The sequence below is a fragment of the Sardina pilchardus genome, chromosome 4 (genome assembly GCF_963854185.1).
Source record: "Sardina pilchardus chromosome 4, fSarPil1.1, whole genome shotgun sequence".
Classification (NCBI taxonomy): domain Eukaryota; kingdom Metazoa; phylum Chordata; class Actinopteri; order Clupeiformes; family Clupeidae; genus Sardina; species Sardina pilchardus.
The window spans coordinates 33,508,921-33,530,005 of NC_084997.1; the positions used below are offsets into that span (position 1 = coordinate 33,508,921).

At 43.0% G+C, this 21,085-nt stretch overlaps 2 protein-coding genes across 2 annotated transcripts; both read right to left on the bottom strand.

Annotated features, from left to right (window-relative positions):
• Nucleotides 1-750: 750 nt before the first annotated feature.
• On the bottom strand, nucleotides 751-13,886 carry LOC134079008 (uncharacterized). Its single transcript, XM_062535173.1, has 11 exons — nucleotides 13,478-13,886; nucleotides 13,252-13,347; nucleotides 12,589-12,819; nucleotides 12,111-12,297; nucleotides 10,220-10,768; nucleotides 5,148-5,638; nucleotides 3,884-3,979; nucleotides 3,428-3,658; nucleotides 2,477-2,499; nucleotides 2,271-2,389; nucleotides 751-1,466 (listed from the first exon to the last, which is right to left on the bottom strand). The coding sequence occupies exons 1-11, from the start codon at nucleotides 13,859-13,861 to the stop codon at nucleotides 922-924; spliced, it is 2,952 nt and encodes a 983-aa protein (XP_062391157.1). The 5' UTR covers nucleotides 13,862-13,886; the 3' UTR covers nucleotides 751-921.
• A 1,767-nt stretch (nucleotides 13,887-15,653) lies between these two features.
• Nucleotides 15,654-21,070, bottom strand: LOC134078964 (zinc-binding protein A33-like). Its single transcript, XM_062535129.1, has 6 exons — nucleotides 19,728-21,070; nucleotides 19,502-19,597; nucleotides 18,514-18,744; nucleotides 18,315-18,337; nucleotides 18,111-18,229; nucleotides 15,654-16,243 (listed from the first exon to the last, which is right to left on the bottom strand). Exons 1-6 carry the CDS (start codon nucleotides 20,214-20,216, stop codon nucleotides 15,654-15,656), a joined length of 1,548 nt encoding a protein of 515 aa, XP_062391113.1. The 5' UTR covers nucleotides 20,217-21,070.
• Between the last annotated feature and the right edge of the window lie 15 nt (nucleotides 21,071-21,085).

Here is a 21,085-nt window from a genome sequence, read left to right on the forward strand (position 1 = left end):
CTCACCTGTGTTACCTGCTCACACACCTGCACACACACACCCAACACACTCACCTGTGCTACCTCCTCACACACCTGCTACAGGACTCCACACACACACCCAACACACTCACCTGTGCTACCTGCTCACACACCTGCCACAGGACTCCACACACACCCAACACACTCACCTGTGTTACCTGCTCACACACCTGCTACAGGACTCCACCACCACACCCAACACACTCACCTGTGTTACCTGCTCACACTGTTCAGCACAGAAGGGATTGGATCAAGTGATGCTCTGATAGATTCTTGCTTTTCATTACAGAAGTGCATTGTGGACTCTGTAGTGCAATTACAGACAATGACCACCAGGTGTTACATTTGCACCTTGTCTTGCACATAATTGTTTCAGTAAAAGAGTGTGTGATAGTGTGATGTGTTGATGGCAGTAGTGTAATACAGGTGCAAACAATCTAGCAATCTTCTCATGGCATATTCATCATAAACATGTTTAAAGATGTGTATGTATTATGACCTCATATCAGATAGTTTGAACAGCTGTGAATTAAAACAAATATTACAAAAGGACAAACTCACGCAAGCATAAAACGAGCGAAAACGAAAAAACGAAACCGAAACCAGAGATGAAATCGCCAATCCTGCATAGTTCCTCTTTAAAGATTTGTACGTATTATGACCTCATATCAGACAGCTTCAAAGTTGAATTAAAACAAATCAATAAAACTAAGGCACAAACTCACATGATCACATGTAGTGGTTTATTTAAGTCTTCACTCGTTTAAAACACAGCAGTTCAGCTTTACATTATCATATGAGGTGGCATTAGTGCAGTGTTCACTTGGCCTTGTTTTTATCATACAGTTTTCTCCAGCTTCCCTCTCTGTGAGTCAGTTCTGGTGAAGAGGCAGAATCAGCTCTAACTGGGCTGCTCTACTCTTACTGAGGCCTTCACTGGGAGGATCCTCAGAGGAGACACCTTACAGCCATTAAAGTATGGAAACACTCTCTCAGTGAAAGTGTGTGTGAGAGTGTGTATGTGTGTGTTATTATCAGGGTCAGAGAATGAGAGCTTTCCTCTGTCCCAGTCCAGCTGCACTCTGATCCTCTGGAGTTTCTGCTGCACTGTGAGGCGAGTGGAGGGCTGTGGCGCGGCACGTGCTCCATATTTACCATGTTTATAATACATACGGCACTCTCCACTCACTCCATAGCCATATATCCCCTTCCTCTGGGCTGACTCTGCCTTCACACCCACATTCCACAGTGTGTTCTCTCCAACCTCCACATCCCAGCAGTGAGTCCCCGAGTTAAAGCCCTCAGAGCCCAGGACACTCCCATAGTGATCAAATCTCTCTGGGTTATCAGGAAGCTGCTTCTCCTCATCACCACGTCTCATACTAGTCAGATCTTCAGACAGGATGAGACTGGATTTGGCAGTGTTGGGATCCAGAGTCACAGGAGCTGCAGAGAGAAAGAACACACACATGAGCTGAACACTGAGTGGTGTGTGATGAGGATGTGAATGATGGTCATTATCAATAGGACTGAGTGATGAGGAAGTGAATGATGGTCATTATCAATAGGACTGAGTGATGAGGATGTGAATGATGGTCATTATCAATAGGACTCAGTGATGAGGATGTGAATGATGGTTATTATCAATAGGACTGAGTGATGAGGATGTGAATGATGGTCATTATCAATAGTGCTGGTATCAAATGTGATGTCACCTGTAACTGGGCAGTTGTAGTTATTTCTGTATCCTACATGAAAGTGATGATCTCTAGTGGGGAGTGTGATCACAAGGGGGTGGAATGACACAGGAATCAACCAAACTATCGTGTTTTGTTTCTACCACTCTTTCAGCACATTCTCATCCCTCCATCTGTCCATATATCCCCCCATCTTTCTATTATTTCTGTTTCTGTGTCCCTCCTTTGTGAGAAGGGGACCATGAATGACCATCCATCCATCCATCCATCCTTCATTCATCCATCCATCCATCAGGCATTTCATGTACTGTACTATTTATCATGTGATGTTAAGTATTTTATTCATGAGATGAGTGGAAGAGTGATTGTGTGTGTGTGTGTGTGTGTGTGTGTGTGTGTGTGTGTGTGTGTGAGAGAGAGAGAGAGAGAGAGAGAGAGAGAGAGAGAGAGAGAGAGAGAGAGAGAGAGAGAGAGAGAGAGAGAGTGAGTGTGTGTGTGTGTGTGTGTGTGTGTGTGTGTGTGTGTGTGTGTGTGTGTGTGTGTGTATACTCACTGTACTGAATAGTCTCCTGCATCTTCTTCCAGACTCTGAACTTCAGGTTGCCCAGGTGCTTTGCCACATTGATCAGAGCTCCTGAAACCCTCTCTGGATCCAGCAGTGTGCACTGGGCTCTGGAATAACATTCAGGAGTCAGTGCTGCTGTGGGTTTGGGTTCAGAACCACAGAGAAGAGAGAGAGACAGGAGGCAGATCACTCACCTTTCCACTGTGCTCTTGTAGTTCTGGAAAAAAACAAAAGAAACAGAATGTGTTTATTTGTTCTTGCTGGCACAACATGCACTCATCTAAACACACACACACACACACACACACACACACACATACACACATAGTATGTCTTCATATAACACTGCACTGATGTTGATCAGATCTATTCGCTCCTAGATGAACACTTTATTGATTATGGCTACTGGCTACATGTAGCATGGATGCCAATGTCATGAACTTATGATGTGGTATCAAACAATCTCTACCTGTAGTGAAGAAGGGTCAGTGTGTATGATGAGGGGGTTTGACATAAGCTGCTTTAATGTTGTGTGTAGCTTTGTCTGAGCTTGTTTGGATGTGTGTCATCATGACTCTCACTTGTCCAACTCCAACCAAAGCAAAGAACTCCTCATCAACACCCCCAGAACACACAGAACAGCCCATGACATCATCACCCACAACCCCACCTGCATTCATAACCAATCTGCTGAAATGGTGGAGTGTTTCAAACACCTAGGACTCACTCTGGACAATAAACTGGGTTTTGATCAACACACCCCTGACATCCATAAACGCTGCCAACAGAGACTCTCTGTCGTCTCAACCCCCCCCCCCCCCCTCCACCCCCAACCTATGAGACCTCAACAGTAAAGCCACCAATCAGAGAGCACAGAGCACCTCCCATCAGGAGAACATACAGGAGCCTGATATCACCAGACTCACTCAGGAGCCTGGAAATGGCTGCGCTACAGTGGAAGTGGCCTTCTGCGATAGAATGCTTAAATGAGCTTCCTGGCTGTACCATCACACATCAGGATAATGGAATGTTGTGGATAGCATCGGCAGGTCACCTCAACATAATAATTATAGATGTGTAATCATTAAATGTCACTTTAATTAGTTAGATATCTAACACTCTTACAGGCAGTGGATGGTCCCTACCTGCAGGAAAGTGATGTCATCAGCTCCCATCTTCTCCTCTATGGCTCTGATTATGTCTGAAAGAGATGAGATCTCTCTACTCATCTTCTCAATCTTCTCCTTCATCATCTGACTCTTCTGCTCCTCTTCCTCCTTCAGTGCAGCTATCCTGGCTGCCTCTTCATCTCTTAGAAACTGGTGAAGTTTCTCAAACTCCTCCTTGATCTGCTTCTCTGTGTTCTGTGTTTGAGTCTGAATAAAATGACATCAGCTTCATGAGTGAAGTTTCACACATTGATAAATAGAAAGTATCATTGATTAATATTACTAATACACAGATTGTAGGAGTTGGCAGAGAAGAAAGAAAAAAAGCACTAGATGTTTGCTGGTGACCACATGACAATATGGTGAAATTACTGACAGAAGAATCCTTGGATGTTTAAAAACAGTGAACACTTATAACACTATCACACTGACCTTAATGTGTTTAGCTGTTTTATCACAGGTAACTTTAGCTTTCTCAAACTCCTTCAGTTTCTCCTGTAGAGGCTGCAGTTTGGCCTTGAGCTCCTCCTGAAATGAACAAACCACTTAAGTACATGCAGGCATTCTAATACAGGTCATTCTGTATCAAATCAGATACGGCTGTTGCTGCAGATGTTCAAACCTTATATGTCAAGTATGGGTACCAAAACCCTGTGAAATATTTCTGTTCAAATCCTATGTCTTCATATTATTTTCAGCCATTGAAAATACTTTTTACAGCCTCAGCAGACACATTATCTGGGAAGCTTTGAGTGTTAATATAATGAAAGGTATTATTCACTCAGGCACCCTAAACTATAGGGAGGAAGACAAACATGTTCTCAGTATGACTGAATCATTACAAGTTTGCATTGGTTTTCTACAAGGCCCTAACTTTGTAAAAAAAGTGTGGCTGGATCTTCATATAGTGCCTGTCTGACCAGGCCAGGTACTGGCTGGGACTTTCTGACTGTTACTTGCGTTACTCTTTATTTGGTAAATACATTATTAATAGATATCTGCAGTCCCTCCTGTGTTCTCCCACTTTGGTCCAGTTTATGAGCCAGACTGTGACATGACCCATACACTGACTACTAGATTAAACCATGAATCATTAACCACAGACCTGAGAAGAGTCTTCAGCCAGAAGAAAGTTCATAGTGTGTGTGTGTGTGTGTGTGTGTGTGTGTGTGTGTGTGTGTGTGTGTGTGTGTGTGTGTGTGTGTGTGTGTGTGTGTGTGTGTCTGTGTGTCTGTGTGTGTCTGTGTCTGTGTGTCTGTGTGTGCTGTGCGCTACTATAAATACAGTATATGTATATGATCATGTGACTAGATGTGACACATATTCATTCAAACTATGCAGCAAGTTGAAGAGGCACAAACTGCAGACATGTTAAAACTACAGAGTGTGGCCCCGGCAGTGGCGCAACTGGCTGGGGCACCTGCACCGTACGCTGGCGACCCGGGTTCGATTCCCGCCCCGTGGTCCTTTCCAGATCCCACCCCGACTCTCTCTCCCACTCACTTCCTGTCATTCTCTCTACTGTCCTGTCCAAATAAAGGCATAAAAAGCCCAAAATAAATCTTAAAAAAAAAAAAAAAAAAAAAAACTACAGAGTGCCCCATAATGGCTGGGCAGTAAAGTGTAAGGGGGCATCTCCTGTAGAGAGAGGAGGACATGCAAGAAGGTGCTGCAGTCTGTGACTGAAGAGTCTTACCTTCATCTCAGAGCCTGCTTCTTCAGCAGGACTGAAGTTGTGAGTTTTGTGTAGTTTTGAGTCTCGACACACCAGGCACAAAAGCTGCTGATCATCCTGACAGAAGAGCTCCAGTTTTCTATTGTGTTTTTTGCAGAGTACAAGTGTCTGATCTCTCTCTTGTAAGACAGTGACAGATAAAGTCTCACACAGGTTCCTTAAAGCCAAATTTGGGCGGGGAGGGTCAGCTGACGATTTCCTCCTGCAGACGGGGCATTCTCTGGATCCTTTGGTGTCCCAGAACTGCTGCACACATTCTCTACAGAAGCTGTGGCTACAGGACAGGATGACGGGATCTTGGTAGATCTGGTAGCACACAGGACATGATATCTCCTCTTCTACCTTTGACGCCATTTCCAACACTAGTGATACGGTTACACCATGCACATGTTTCCCTCTCCCTCTCTGTTGATGAACTTTACTTTCACTTTCACGAACTTGAAAACTCCAGCCTCAACTGAATCATTGTACTCATTCACTCTATATCTCTATATTACCTCTAATCTCTATAAGATGACTAACGCAACCAACATAAATATTCCTTCTTGTCTTCCCTAATTCATTACATACCAGAGTAGTTTTGTTCAGCTGTAATGGAGATCAGAGCAGCCGTCTGTACCTGAGCTTCACTTCCTCATTCAGGACAGGAGTAAGAGGGATGGATCTAGAGGAGCAGAGAGCTGATTGGTCAATCCCAACATTACATCACAGAACCAGTAGCCTATCTAAGCACTATCTGAACTTGATGTTCAGACTCAGGTTCAAAGTCTCAGGATGAGTGAACTCTTAACTCAGACATGAACAGGAAGTGTCAGTGTTTTTTTCTCTGCTATCAGCAGACTCAGCACAATGTGATAAAGAACTGTTCATACAGACACCCAGCCAACTGCATGTGCTGTGAACTACACGTTGGCACCACACTCCCCATGTTCATCTGAACTCAGTACTGCACTCTTCTAGTACTCTGGTCTGAATTTATGTTTTGTTTGTCAGTTGGAGTTTTATTTTGCTGTGTAGTTGGGCTTTCACATGACAATACCTGAAAGAATAACAAATATGACATGAAATTGAACTGAAACATGAAAGAATATGACAGCAGGGATTGTACCAACGCTCGGAGCAGACAGAATCAGCTACTGGAAACCTCACAGGTGAGAGAAGAGCATGCAGACCAGACTTTGTAATATACAAGGGCCATCTACACATGCTATATCGTGACCTGGTCAGAGTTTCTCACATTGGGTGTCGTGACACCAGTCCAGGAATTCCTTGATCATATTTTGAATTCCTCATTATCACTTTGAAAAATGATTTTATATCATTTTAAATGTCAAGTCCAACATTATAGGTTTTTACATTTTCCTTTTTGTTCATGTTCAGAACTTCCTCTGGTCCCTGCACCAGATAATATAGAGTAATATAAATATCCATTCAGTCTGGCATTGTATCAGTGTTGTGTGTCTCATTTTTATCAGTAACATTTGATTTGCATATGATGCAGGAATGAGGGACCAGGTGTGGGTCTGTACAAGTCAGCTGCAGAGTTTTGACTGTCCAGTCCATCTGCAGGGCCCACAGCATGCTGGTCATCACAGGAGCCCGCAGGTCAAAGGTCATCCAGCTGGACACACACACACACACACACACACACACACACACACACACACACACAGAGGCAGCTGGGGGTCAGGAGGGGAGAGACGAGGGTGATGTAGGACAGGACTACCTGGACCCAGCGCAGTATGGACACTGTAGACCCAACACATGTGATGGACCCAGCGCAGTATGGACACAGCAGACCCAACACATGTGATGGACCCAGCGCAGTATGGACACTGCACACTGCAGACCCAACACATGTGATGGACCCAGCGCAGTATGGACACTGCAGACCCAACACATGTGATGGACCCAGCACAGTAAAGACACTGCAGACCCAACACATGTGATGGACCCAGCGCAGTATGGACACTGCAGACCCAACACATGTGATGGACCCAGCGCAGTATGGACACTGGACACTGCAGACCCAATACGTGATGGACCCAGCGCAGTATGGACACTGCAGACCCAACACATGATATGGACCCAGCGCAGTATGGACACTGCAGACCCAACACATGATATGGACCCAGCGCAGTATGGACACTGCAGACCCAACACATGTGATGGACCCAGCGCAGTATGGACACTGCAGACCCAACACATGTGATGGACCCAGCGCAGTATGGACACTGCAGACCCAACACATGTGATGGACCCAGCGCAGTATGGACACTGCAGACCCAACACATGTGATGGACCCAGCGCAGTATGAACACTGGACACTGCAGACCCAACACATGTGATGGACCCAGTGCAGTATGGACACTGCAGACCCAACACATGTGATGGACCCAGCGCAGTATGGACACTGCAGACCCAACACATGTGATGGACCCAGCGCAGTATGGACACTGCAGACCCAACACATGTGATGGACCCAGCGCAGTATGGACACTGGACACTGCAGACCCAACACATGTGATGGACACAAGATGGCGCCGCCTCACCAACCTCAGTCAGGTCGTCTGATGATGAAGTCCTGAAACACCCACTGACCCCAGATATGAACTACTGACCCCAGATAAGAACTACTGACCCCAAATAGGAACTACTGACCCCAGATAAGAACCACTGACCCCAGATAAGAACTACTGACCCCAGATATGAACTACTGACCCCAGATAAGAACCACTGACCCCAGATAAGAACTACTGACCCCAGATATGAACTACTGACCCCAGATATGAACTACTGACCCCAGATATGAACTACTGACCCCAGATATGAGCTACTGACCCCAGATATGAGCTACTGACCCCAGATATGAGCTACAGTGGGAAGTGACACCTCTATATGTAACTCATATTAAATTAAGTGTGCACAGAACAGGCGTTACATTATACATAGCCAATGTGTGAATAAAAAAAATATTCTATTTTATTTCAGCGTGTATAGTAGGCTTGTGCAAAATTCAGAATTTCAGAATTTAATTCAATTCAGTGAATGCATTTGAATTTGAATTTGAATTGGCTCCACCCCACAGGATGTTGAATTGAATTTGAATTGGAATGACAGGAAGTGGAATTAAATTCATTGCAATTAACCCTTAGATGCATAAGTGGGGTCAAAAATGACCCCAGAGGTTGTTTTCTTGCAGTATCTTCTTAATTTTAATTTTTTTTCATTTAACCTTCCATGTATTCCTCAAATAGGTTGTCTTTGACATGAGGCCATTTGGATTTGTGTCTAATTGTTATATTTTTAAAGTAATTTCATGTTTTGTATCAATACCACCGATCCGCATACGTGGGGTCAAAAATGACCCCAAGCATTTTCTATGGAATTTCAAAAGTTAACCCTAGGATCTTTTGATTTTTATCAACTGTGGCAGTCAGGTATACATTTACTGTTGATTATCACATCTCATGTCAGCAGTCTCACCATCCTGAAGGCTATTTTTACACAACAATAAATCTAAATATCATCATATAATGTGACGGCCAAGCGTTAATATAGCGACGTCGTTTTTTGATCCTTCGATGTCCGCTCTTCCTATCATTGTGAAGCAGAATTCACCAAGCGATATTTACAGATGGATTTGTTGATATAGCGTTTTTGGCCTGATTTGTATGAGTTTTTATGCCTAAAAATAGGGCGAAAATCCATTTTTTAAGCCAATTGGCAGTATTTTCTGATTTACTGGATAACAAAAGAAGATATTCATAATCACCTCTGTAAATGTTTTTTTATTTGATATATTAACACTACAAAAAAACAATTTTCAACCTGACTTTTTCCAATGGTCAGATTCTTCGCATCAAAACATATATCAGCGCATATTTAATTAGACATGACCTAATTAGCATATTTAAACATAAATACAGAAAAGTTGCAATACGTTTTTTTCTCCTATTTACATGAATATTCAACTGGTAAAGTTTCATGAAGATATCTCTAAGTTAAACATTTTACCCTATTCACCTATGTTGAGATAATTTTAGGATGTTTACCTTTTTTGCCTTTCTAAAAGCTGATTTGTAATAAAATTTTAATAAACAGTGATACATCAATATGTCCAACATGAAATAATATTTTTTTTGACAAATATATAATAAAAATCATCATCTTTAACCAAAATGAAAGACATTATTTGAGTTTGCAGCAAAAAACGCATGCATTCTAATTGGGGTCATTTTTGACCCCACTCATGGAAGAGTGTAGGTATTGGTAGCCTATGCATCTAAGGGTTAAGAGAAATTCATTCTAACCACATCTCCACATGAGGGTGTCTAGTGGAGGGAAAAATCAACCTGCCACTTAACTTCACTTCCTGCCTCTACACAAGTCAGTCAGAGGGAGGGACTATGGAGAAAAAGGATTCTCATTGGCCAGCCAGCCATACACTGTAGTTGCCAGGCCAGTTTCTGGTATCTGCTGCCACCAGAGTTCAGCTCAAAATTCCAGTTGTGGGTGTGAACTGTATGGGGGTGAGCTAGAATTCAGCCAACTGTAGCTGCCAGAGACACAGGGACTAACTGACCACAAGGCCCAGTTTTCAAAAGTGATCTAGTGGATCCCCATACTTAACTCCTGACGTTCAGGTTACAAGTAGATAGACTTAAGACTTTCCCTGATACCTGATGAGGCAAATAGTAGTGAAATATAAGTACACATAATCTAGCATTCATCTCATGGCATGTTACTCATAATATAAACATGTTTAAAGATGTGTACGTATTATGACCTTATATCAGATAGCTTGAATGGCTGAATTAAACAAATCAATAAAACAAAAGGACAAACTCACAGAATCACATGCAGTTGTTTATTTAAGTCTTCAATCATTTAAAACACAGTAGTTCAGCTTTACGTTATCATATGAGGTGGCATTAGTGCAGTGTTCACTTGGCCTTGTTTTCATCATACAGTTTTCTCCAGCTTCCCTCTCTGTGAGTCAGTTCTGGTGAAGAGGCAGAATCAGCTCTAACTGTGCTGCTCTACTCTTACTGAAGCCTTCACTGGGAGGATCCTTATAGGAGACTCCCTACCAACATTAAAGTATGGAAACACTCTCTCAGCGAAAGTGTGTGTGTGAGTGTGTAGGTGTGTGTTATTATCAGGTTCAGAGAATGACAGCTCTCCTCTGTCCCAGTCCAGCTGCACTCTGATCCTCTGCAGTTTCTGCTGCACTGTGAGGAGAGTGGGGGGTTGTGATGGAGCACATGCATAATATTCACCATCATTATAATACACATACCACCATCCACTCATGTTGGAGTTGTTGACAAAGTCTCCCTTCCTCTGGAGAGACTCTGCCATCACACCCACACTCCACCATGTGTTCTCTCCAACCTCCACATCCCAGCAGTGAGTCCCTGAGTTAAAGCCCTCAGAGCCCAGGACACTGCCATAGTAATCAAATCTCTCTGGGTTATCAGGAAGCTGCTGCTCCTCATCACCATTTCTCACACTGGTCAGATCCTCAGACAGGATGATGAGTTGTGGGTGTGCAGTGTTGGGATCCAGAGTCACAGGAGCTGCAGAGAGAAAGAACACACATGTGAACGGGTGTGTACTTACACGCTATCCGACTACCTAGCGACCAATCTCGCTACCCACCACCCCTGCCAAACAGTTGATGACATGGTGGAACACTACAACCGTACCCTCTCTCTCAGCCTGGACTTTGTAGCTCCTCTCACCATGCGCTACGTGTCTCCGACCTCCCTGTTTTTAGCAAAATCCTGGAAAGAGCAGTGGCTGCCCAGCTTCAACATCTCATGTCCGACCATGAGCTCTTTCAGCCTCTTCAATCTGATTTCAGAACTCATCATATCACTGAGAACGCCCTCTTTAACATTCAAACAAACACTGTATTATCTGCATTCACAATATGAACACTCATCAATACTCCAGGAACCATTTAATCCACTGGTATTTTTATAAAGACTGGATAATATCCTCCATCGTCATCAATCATTCGAATGGACAGTGCATTTTCACAGAATTCATGGTTTACCCACTTCCTATTTTACCACTACACCCGTGCCTATATCTTATCTATTTCATAACATCTAAAAAAGCAGGAAGGCCTAAAATATCCCAAACCATAAAGTATCCATTTACGCTTGTTTAGAAAGGGGAAATATGACATCTGCGTTCATGATAATTCCAGCTCCGCAACAGAAAGATAATGTTTTAATGTAGGCTATTAAGGCCAAAGGACAGGTATTTTGCATAATAGGGTGAATAGGACTGAGTGATGTGTGATGAGGATGTGAATGATGGTCATTATCAATAGGACTGAGTGATGTGTGATGAGGATGTGAATGATGGTCATTATCAATAGAACTAAGTGATGAGGATGTGAATGATGGTCATTATCAATAGGACTGAGTGATGAGGATGTGAATGATGGTCATTATCAATAGGACTGAGTGATGAGGATGTGAATGATGGTCATTATCAATAGGACTGAGTGATGAGGATGTGAATGATGGTCATTATCAATAGGGCTGAGTGATGAGGATGTGAATGATGGTCATTATCAATAGGACTGAGTGATGAGGATGTGAATGATGGTCATTATCAATGGGCATGAAATGACACAGGAATCAACCAAACTATCTTGTTGTGTTTCTACCACTCTTTCAGCACATTCTCATCCATCCATCTGTCCATATATCCCTCCATCTTTCTATTATGGTCTGTTTCTGTGTGTGTTTCTGTGTGTGTGTGTGTGTGTGTGTGTGTGTGTGTGTGTGGATTACTCTCTCTCTCTCTCTCTCACTCTCTCTCTCTCTCTCTGTGTTTCTCTCTCTCTTTCTCTTTCTCTCTCTCGCTCTTTGTGTGTGTGTGTGTGTGTGTGTGTGTACTCACTGTACTGAACAGTCTCCTGCATCTTCTCCCAGACTCTGAACTTCAGGTTGCCCAGGTGCTTTGCCACATCGATCAGAGCTCCTGAAACCCTCTCTGGATCCTGCAGTGTGCACTGGGCTCTGGAATAACATTCAGGAGTCAGTGCTGCTGTGGGTTTGGGTTCAGAACCACAGAGAAGAGAGAGAGAGACAGGAGGCAGATCACTCACCTTTCCACTGTGCTCTTGTAGTTCTGGAAACAACAAATAAGAGAATGTGTTTAACATTGTCGTAACTTTGTCTTTTTGGAAATTCTATTTTTATAACACAGTTTATCTGCATTCCACATCTGTCTCTTGATATTATTGACCTCTGACCTGGTCTTTGCGTCATTACAGACAGAATATCTCCTCACATGTTATCAGGCACACAGCACAGCGCCAGCAACTCAACGACCAATGACATGGCAGAACAGTAACACACCTTATGACAGCTCTTACCTGCAGGAATGTGATGTCATCAGCTCCCATCTTCTCTTCTATGGCTCGGATTGTGTCTGAAAGAGATGAGATCTCTCTGCTCATCTTCTCAATCTTTTTCTTCATCATCTGACTCTTCTGCTTCTCTTCCTTCTTCAGTGCAGCTATCCTGGCTGCCTCTTCATCTCGTAGAAACTGGTGAAGCTTCTCAAACTCCTCCTTGATCTGCTTCTCTGTGTGCTGGGCCTGAGTCTGGATTAAATCAATTCATGCTCAGTCATTTAGCAGATGCTTACATGCAAAGTGACTCTCTGTGGGGCAGAATACAACCCAAGCAACGAAGAGCAGCAGCCATAGACAACAACCACAGCAACTCTTTCTCCATCTGATTGGCATAAAGGAATGATGGTCAGAGTGTGCTGGAAAGTGTGTGTGTGCAAGGGAGAGGGTATTTGTGTGTATGTAGCTTTTTTGTGAACTTCAGAGGTCTATTGATCTATTTGTACAAAGTCTACGCAACTAGACAGAGAAAAAAAAGCAAAATTCTAGAGAATGGGGTAAAAATTCACCTTTTAAAGGAAACATATATAAAATATAGTTACAGTTACAGACAGTTCCTTATACGATTTTGGTGACAACTGACTTGATTAACATTTCCACAAACGCATATGAGACTGGACTCACATTGATGTGCTCAGCTATTTGATCACAGGTGACTTTAGTCTTCTCAAAGGTCTTCAGTTTCTTCTGTAAGGGCTGCAATTTGATCTTGAGCTCCTCCTGGAATAATTCACAGACATCACTGCTGACAGCAGCATCTCTACATTCCTGCTCCACTGTTTGTCATTCATCTCCAAATGGATCTGCTGCTAAATCTCATCACCAGCATCATCATGAGAAAACACCTTACCTTGCGGTCCAGGGCTGCTTCATCAACAGGGTGGAACTTGTGGTTGGTGTGTTTTCTTGAGTCTCGACACACCACACACACAGGCTGTTCATCCTCCAGACAGAAGAGCTTGAGTTTCTCACTGTGCTGATTGCAGAGCACCTCAGACCCTGCTGAAGCTCTCTGACTTTGTTCCTTTAAGAAGGTCTCACACAGATTCCTTAACGCCATGTTAGGGGGATATCTTCCTTTAGAGCACATCCTCCTGCAGTAGGGACATTCTCTGTGTCCTTTGCTCTCCCAGAACTGCTGCAGACAGGCTTTACAGATGCTGTGAGCGCAGGTCAAAATGACGGGATTCTTGAAGATGTCACAGCACACAGGACAGGTCAGATCCTCCTCCATTTTGGTTACAGTAAACTCCTGTGTTTGTTGTCCTCTCCTCAGTCTGGTTCACCAGCTTCACTTTCACTTTCAGCAGTCAGAGCAGACGTGTCAGTAACTAACTCAGATTCTTCTTTATTTCACACTTTCCTCCACACAAATTTCGGCCTCACCAGCTTCAGTTTAAACTGAAGTTGTTGAAGAATGATTCTGATTGGTCAGCCTTAAGGGGGGTACATAAAGATTTTATAAATATCAACCAATTTTTTATCTGTGAGAAAACCAACACTTGAAGATAAAAAAATATTTCTTGACTGCCCTCGGAACACCCCACACACTACAGGATTTCCAGTCGCAAATATTGAACATGTTTAATATTTACAATCATCGGCACCGAACACTTTCCGAGGCAATTGTAAGAATTTTGAACAAGAATTTTGAACACGCCACACACTACAAGAGAATCTCAAGAAGAGATTAGGATAATCGTCCGTTTTCTGTCTTTGGTCGGAAGGGGGGAAATCGAGGAAAAATCTGCCCAATTATCTTTATGTGTGTACCCCACTTTAGTTCCCTTATCTCTGCTGCCAAGTGAGTTCAGTTAAAAATCCCAGCTGTGCACTCTTCTCTCTAGAAGCTACATTGTTGTTTGTTTATTCATTAGTTTTTAAATTGCACACACAATGTTTGAATTAGTTACTTATCCCTTCTGATCATATTCTTAAGTGTAACACTATCCAATAGAAAATAGGCAACATGGTTATTCTTGGACTTTCATCCAAAGCAACTTACATCAGTCGCATGACGTGCCAGTCCCAGACTCTTTCACACTTTCACCCAGCTGGTTTTCAGCTTCACCAGCTTCAGTTTAAACCCAAACGGTTTCCATCTTTACATCTAAACGTGGTGTTAAAGAAAGTTCCCACATGAGAGTGTCTAGTGGAGGGACAAAAGTCAGTTCCTGCCCCTGCACCAGACTCTAACCCCTACCGCCAGAGGGTGGGACTATGGTAAAACAGGATTCTGATTGGCTGTAGTTGCCAAACCAGTTCCCAGATTCCCAACTAGAGTTCAGTTCAAAGTTCCAGCTACTTCAGATACAGGGACTGACCCCACCCAGATCAATTGATTACACACACTCTCCCCACACAGACTTTGATCCTGAAGTTCAGGTTCAAAAAAAGGCAGACAGGGATTTCAATGTGTGGTCTGCAGAAATGACTATGCTAGATGATAAAAACAAATAAGCTGCCTGAATATATGGGCAAAATTTGTGCTCAAAACGTATTTAAAATAAATGAGTGCTCACTCAATGTGTCATGAATGAATGCCATGAATAATCACACCACCATGTGTTAATTATTATACTGAAGTTATAAAGACATGCAGTACACACATTGCTGTGCTCTTCTATTTTAATCTGATCTTAAGAACACTGTGTACAGTTGTATGAATGTGATGAGCAGTTGTAGTTATTTCTACGCTGGGTGAATCCGGCGAATTTGGATTTCACCCGGCAGCCCAGGCTGGAAACCTGCACATCTAACTCCTCTGTTCCCTGCCAGAACCTTTGGCTCCAATCAGAAACTAGCTTATCCAAAAGACGCACCGGATCGTTGGTCTGATTGGTTGAAGGACTATCCAAGCATAAAGAGTCATTTGAGCGATGCCCATGGACCATGCCTCTTGTACAGTAGAAATATGTGCAGCCACACCAAAGATGAGGGAAATGTGTTTGTTTTAATGATGATATATCTTAAAACAGGTCAAACCCGTTTATCTCTTTATGCTGAAAACAATATGTAGATTTTTTTTATCTCAACAGAAAATTAATAATACTTAAATAACTATTTTTTGCTGTGTGACTGGGCTGCTCTACTGTTACTGAAACCTTCACTGGTAAGATCCTAAGAGGAGACATCCGACAGCCATTAAAGTACGGAAACACTTTCTCAGTGAAAGTGTGTGTGATTGTGTGTAGGTGTGTGTTGTTATCAGGGTCAGAGAATGACAGCTCTCCTCTGTCCCAGTCCAACTGCACTCTGATTCTCTGGAGTTTCTGCTGCGCTGTGAGGACAGTGTATTGCTGTGGTGTAGAACATACTCCAAGTACATCACCATTACACCCAACACACCACCATCCACTCACGGAGGTGCAGTCTCCCTTCCTCTGGAGAGACTCTGCCATCACACCCACATGCCACAATGTGTTCTCTCCAACCTCCACATCCCAGCAGTGAGTCCCTGAGTTAAAGCCCTCAGAGCCCAGGACACTGGCAAAGTGATCAAACCTCTCTGGGTTATCAGGAAGCTGCTGTCTCTCATCATCCCATATCACACTGGTCAGATCCTCAGACAGGATGAGATTTGGCTTTGCAGTGTTGGGATCCAGAGTGACAGGAGCTGCAGAGAGAAAGAACACAGATATATGTGACCATTCAAAGCGAAATCAGTCGTTTTGCGCACAACGTTATTTTGAGAAAATCAACAATAACAAACTTCCGGGTTAAAATGTTGAATTTCACGTTTTCGCATAATTCGACTGTATACAGTCTACAGTTTCATATCATGAACGCATTTCACGGAAAAACATACGTTTTGACTGTTAAACCCGGCGAAGATTCAACACATTTGCGGTCATTCCCGTTGTGCACGCGCCGCTTAAAAAGGTGATTTCTCCTCTTCTGGCATATGGTGACAGGAGAACCATGTCAACTTTGGATGCGGTTATCTTAGCGATAGTTTGTGTAATACCCTCGATATACATATCGTTGGAAAGCTTAGTTTATGGCCGTTCACGTGAGCACAATAATTTAATTTAATAAATTTTACCGAAACGACTGGTTCCGCTTTACAGGGTCACATATGTGATGAGAATGTGACACATTATCAACTAGATGCACCGCATAGCGGTACACAAATTGACCGCCATCCAGTTCTGCACATTCTCTCCACAAAAATAAATGACGCTTGTCAGCTTCGCTGCATCTCCCTTTTGTGCAATTGATATGCACATATCTCCTACTCTTACAGCTACATGCCCACCATGTTTCATGTCCCGGGAATCATTGACGAAAAATTCAGGAAGTATATGACGGGAAAAAAAAACAAAAAAACTTTGACAATCACTATATGACCGCTACGCTAGCTATGCTAGCAGCGGTCATAATAAAGCTGTTTGATTCAGGAACAATACATTTGAATACAGAACGTTGAGGTGTGATTCGATTCGATGTGATACAATGTGATAGAGCCAAAGATGCGATACCCCAATTCCTAAAAAGCTGTGGCTTTTTATGAAATTCTGATATGGCTGTATCAGACACGTATCACAGTAGTGGCCCACCCAGAGTCCAGACCTGAGCACTAGACCAGAGTGAAGGCAAAGTATCATTCCTGCCTCAAACCTAGAAATGACGTGATCTACAATCATTGTAGAAACAAAAAGAGTCTTGATAGGTAATATAAACACTGTTTGGAAAGTAGTGTTGGCAAATAAAGATGTTTCCATTGATTATCTAAAGAGGGTATGAATCATTCTGGACATGCCATATTTATGGAAAACCTTAAGACAATCTTTCTTTTGGCATGTGGAGCGTCATTTCCAGTCAGAAAAATAAATGTCAGCTAAACAACTTGTTTCTATCGCTAATTTGTCATAAGAAAAGCTAAGACTGCCACTGCTCGCATCTTCAACGTTCAAATCTGTTACCGATATGTATCAGTGAATCTTAACACCATTCCATCATTCCATCCTTCCCTTCATCCCTCCATTCATCCCTCCATCCATCCATCCCTGTACTGTAGTAATGATGCTGAATGCGGAAGTGTTGATTGGATGGGTCATTTTGTTAGGCTGAGTGAACTCTGCCTGAACTTCTGGCGAACTTGGATTTCTGCGCCCGGCAGCTCAGGCTAGAGACCTGCACATCTATCTCCTCTGTTCCCTGCCAGAACCTTAGGCTCCAATCAGAAACTAGCTTATCCAAAAGAGGCACCAGATCGTTGGTCTGATTAGTTGAAGGATTATCCAAGCGTACGGAGTCATTTGAACGATGCCCATTGATAACAAAAGCGCAGACTCAAGAAACAAAGCGCAGACTCCCCATACTAATGTTCAATCTTAAAAGATTGAGCTTTTTCTGGTTATAGCCAGACTATAATTGTGTGTGTGTGTGTGTGTGTGTGTGTGTGTGTGTGTGTGTGTGTGTGTGTGTGTGTGTGTGTGTGTGTGTGTGTGTGTGTGTGTGTGTACAGTATGTGTACTTACTGTATTGAACAATCTCCTGCATCTTCTCCCAAACTCTGAACTTCAGGTTGCCCAGGTGCTTTGCCACATTGATCAGAGCTCCTGAAACCCTCTCTGGATCCTGCGGTGTGCACTGGGCTCTGGAATAACATTCAGGAGTCAGTGCTGCTGTGGGTTTGGGTTCAGAACCACAGAGAAGAGAGAGACAGGAGGCAGATCACTCACCTTTCCACTGTGCTCTTGTAATTCTAGAAAATTACAAATAATGGAATATGTCAATCATTTTTGCAGTCTTTTTAAGATCATAATTCAATGACCACATGAGTACATATCTTTACGTGAGCACTGTAAATAATACATATAACCATAAAAGCAGTAATCCAATAGCTTACGTCTAACTCACTTGAGAGTGGGGGGTTCTTACCTGCAGTAACGTGATATTATCAACTCCCATCTCCTCCTCTATGGCTCTGATTGTGTCTTCAAGGGATGAGATCTCTCTGCTCATCTTCTCAATCTTCTCCTTCATCATCTGACTCTTCTGCTCCTCTTCCTCCCTCAGTGCAGCTATCCTGGCAGCCTCTTCATCTTTTAGAAACTGGTGAAGCTTCTCAAACTCCATCTTGATCTCCTTCTCTGTGTGATGGGCCTGAGTCTGGATTAAACCAATTTATGTTAATTCATTGCTAACAGCTTGAACACATTGCTAACGACCTGAAGATGTTGCTTAGTGTCTGAACACATTGCTAATGGCTTGAACATGCTGCTAACAACCTGAACACCTTGCTAACGGCCTGGGTGCATTGCTAGTGCGCTAAACAGGTTAGCTTGCTAATGGCCTGGTTGCATTTGGCCTGAACACGTTGCTAACGGTCTGAGGGCATTGCTAATGACCTGAACGCGTTGCCTGTGTTGAGTCTGCAGCACGGGTCCGTTACATGTTGTTTTTCATTCTTGTGCCCATGACGACAGATTAGAGGGCTCATGAACATGCCCCCTGAGTGGAGCACTGTAGCTGACTGCTTTAGCTGTAGATCTATATGGAAATAGCCTGAATTCTCCTTTACTGTAAATCTGTTGTCAAGATTCTCCAACTACAGTAGCAGCAAATCTTTAAAAATATATATATATATTTTTGAGTGACAAGTACATTTAACATGATTCACATCTCCACCTAATGTGACATGTGCCTGGTCTCAGTGGTGTAGTCTGTGTGATACGCAGGACTACGCATACCCACTTAATAAGCATCATCATCTCAGTATACCCACTTAAAATAGGCAAGAATACATATTAATATTTGGGGTTGATCACAGTATACCCACTACAGTTACGTTAACTTCTACATCACAGTATATCAGTATATCAGTGGTGTAGTCTATAACTAGATTACACCACTGCCTGGTCTTCACCTTGATGTGTGTTGCTGTTTTATCACATGTCACTTTAGCCTCCTCGAAAGTCTTCAGCTTCTCCTGTAAGAGCTGCAGTCTGATCGTGTGCTCCTCCTGGAATTAATAACAGACATCACTGCAGACTGCAGCATTTCTAAATTCAACAGTAACATTCATTCATCTCCAAAGTGATCACAAGGTGTTGCGAAATCCCATCACCATAATTAAGAGAAATCATTCTTACCTTACAGTCAAGTACTGCTTCATCTATAGGGTGGAATCTATGGCCTGTGTGGGTTTTGGAGTCTCTACATACCAAACACACAGACTGTTTATCATCCAGACAGAAGAGCTTGAGTTGCTCACTGTGCAGACTGCAGAGCACCTCAGACCCTGCTGAAGCTCTCTGACTCCCCTGTAAGAAGGTCTCACACAGGTTCCTCAATGCCTTGTTAAGAGGATACAAGTCCTTTGAGCACTTTCTGCTGCAGTAGGGACATTCTCTGTAACCTTTGCTCTCCCAGATCTGCTGTAGACAGTGTTTACAGATATTGTGATCACAGGTCAACAAGACAGGATCCTTGAAGATGTCACAGCACACAGGACAGGTGAGATCCTCTTGTTTAGAAGCCATTTGTGTCTTTACCGAAAAGTCTCTCCTCAATCCAAACAAGGGTGTCAAGTGAAGGGAAAAAGTCAACGTCTCGCTCAAGTTCACTTCCTGCTCCGACATGAGCCAGCCAGAGGGAGGGACTATGGTAAGAAAGGATTCTGATTGGCTGGCAGTAGTTGTCAGACCAGTTCCCTGATCTCTGCTGCCACCAAGTGGAGATCAGTTGAAAGTTCCAGTTGTGTGTGTGAAGTGCAGCTGCCAGAGACTAGAAACTGACCCCAGAGCAGCAGGGTGCAGACAGAGGTGTCAAAGTATGAAGTAGAACAGTACAGGTGATTCCACTAATTAGCTGATCCACCGGTATTAAAATGTGTGCCAAATACAATCAGTTAATTAAGTGAATGGTTAGAACACAAGTGTGAGCCAGACGTGTACCTCTAAATATAACCAGAGAATGTCTAATAAAGGGAGAACCTCCACTCTCGGGTAAATTTCCAGTTTCTGAACTGTTACAGTTACTCTTCTGCTTCCACTTGATGGCGCTCACGAGTAAGTGCAGAATGAATGGAGGTTAATGGAGTTGTACCCCTAAAATCCACTTTTCTCTGGAAATATTTTGGCATTTGAAAGGGGGATCGAGAAAATGCACACGGCAGAGTATTAAATTTTTTAAGTCACTTAATTGTTTTAAAAAGCCTTTCAAACGTGTCAATGACAAATTCATTAGCAGACTGCTAGTATGTTATGGCAACAACGACACAGCCTGTAGGAAACCAAAGGGCCATGATTACTTTTTCATTCAACTTTCGACCTATAATCCATATTGAGCTTGCAGAAACTAAAATCCAATCTTCGATTTTTCAATGACGATCAGGTGAAACAGTCTAATTTTTCTGTCCAGCCCCATCGACCCCCATTGTTTTTGCGCTTACTCGCAATCGTCCCTAGCGGAACTGCAACAGGTTGCAGGTACAATGGAGTTAATAGGG

Excerpts from the sequence above, each read along its gene's own strand:
- LOC134079008 (XM_062535173.1), bottom strand. The coding sequence starts at position 13,861 with ATGGAGGAGGATCTGACCTGTCCTGTGTGCTGTGACATCTTCAAGAAT. Across the intron at positions 12,820-13,251 it reads AAATAGCTGAGCACATCAAT|ACTCAGGCCCAGCACACAGA; the intron begins GTGAGTCCAGTC and ends GATTTAATCCAG. Across the intron at positions 12,298-12,588 it reads ATGACATCACATTCCTGCAG|TCTCTCTCTCTTCTCTGTGG; the intron begins GTAAGAGCTGTC and ends CTGCCTCCTGTC.
- LOC134078964 (XM_062535129.1), bottom strand. The coding sequence starts at position 20,216 with ATGTCGGAGCAGGAAGTGAACTTGAGCGAGACGTTGACTTTTTCCCTT. Across the intron at positions 18,745-19,501 it reads AAACAGCAACACACATCAAG|ACTCAGGCCCATCACACAGA; the intron begins GTGAAGACCAGG and ends GGTTTAATCCAG. Across the intron at positions 18,230-18,314 it reads TACAAGAGCACAGTGGAAAG|AGCCCAGTGCACACCGCAGG; the intron begins GTGAGTGATCTG and ends ATGTTATTCCAG.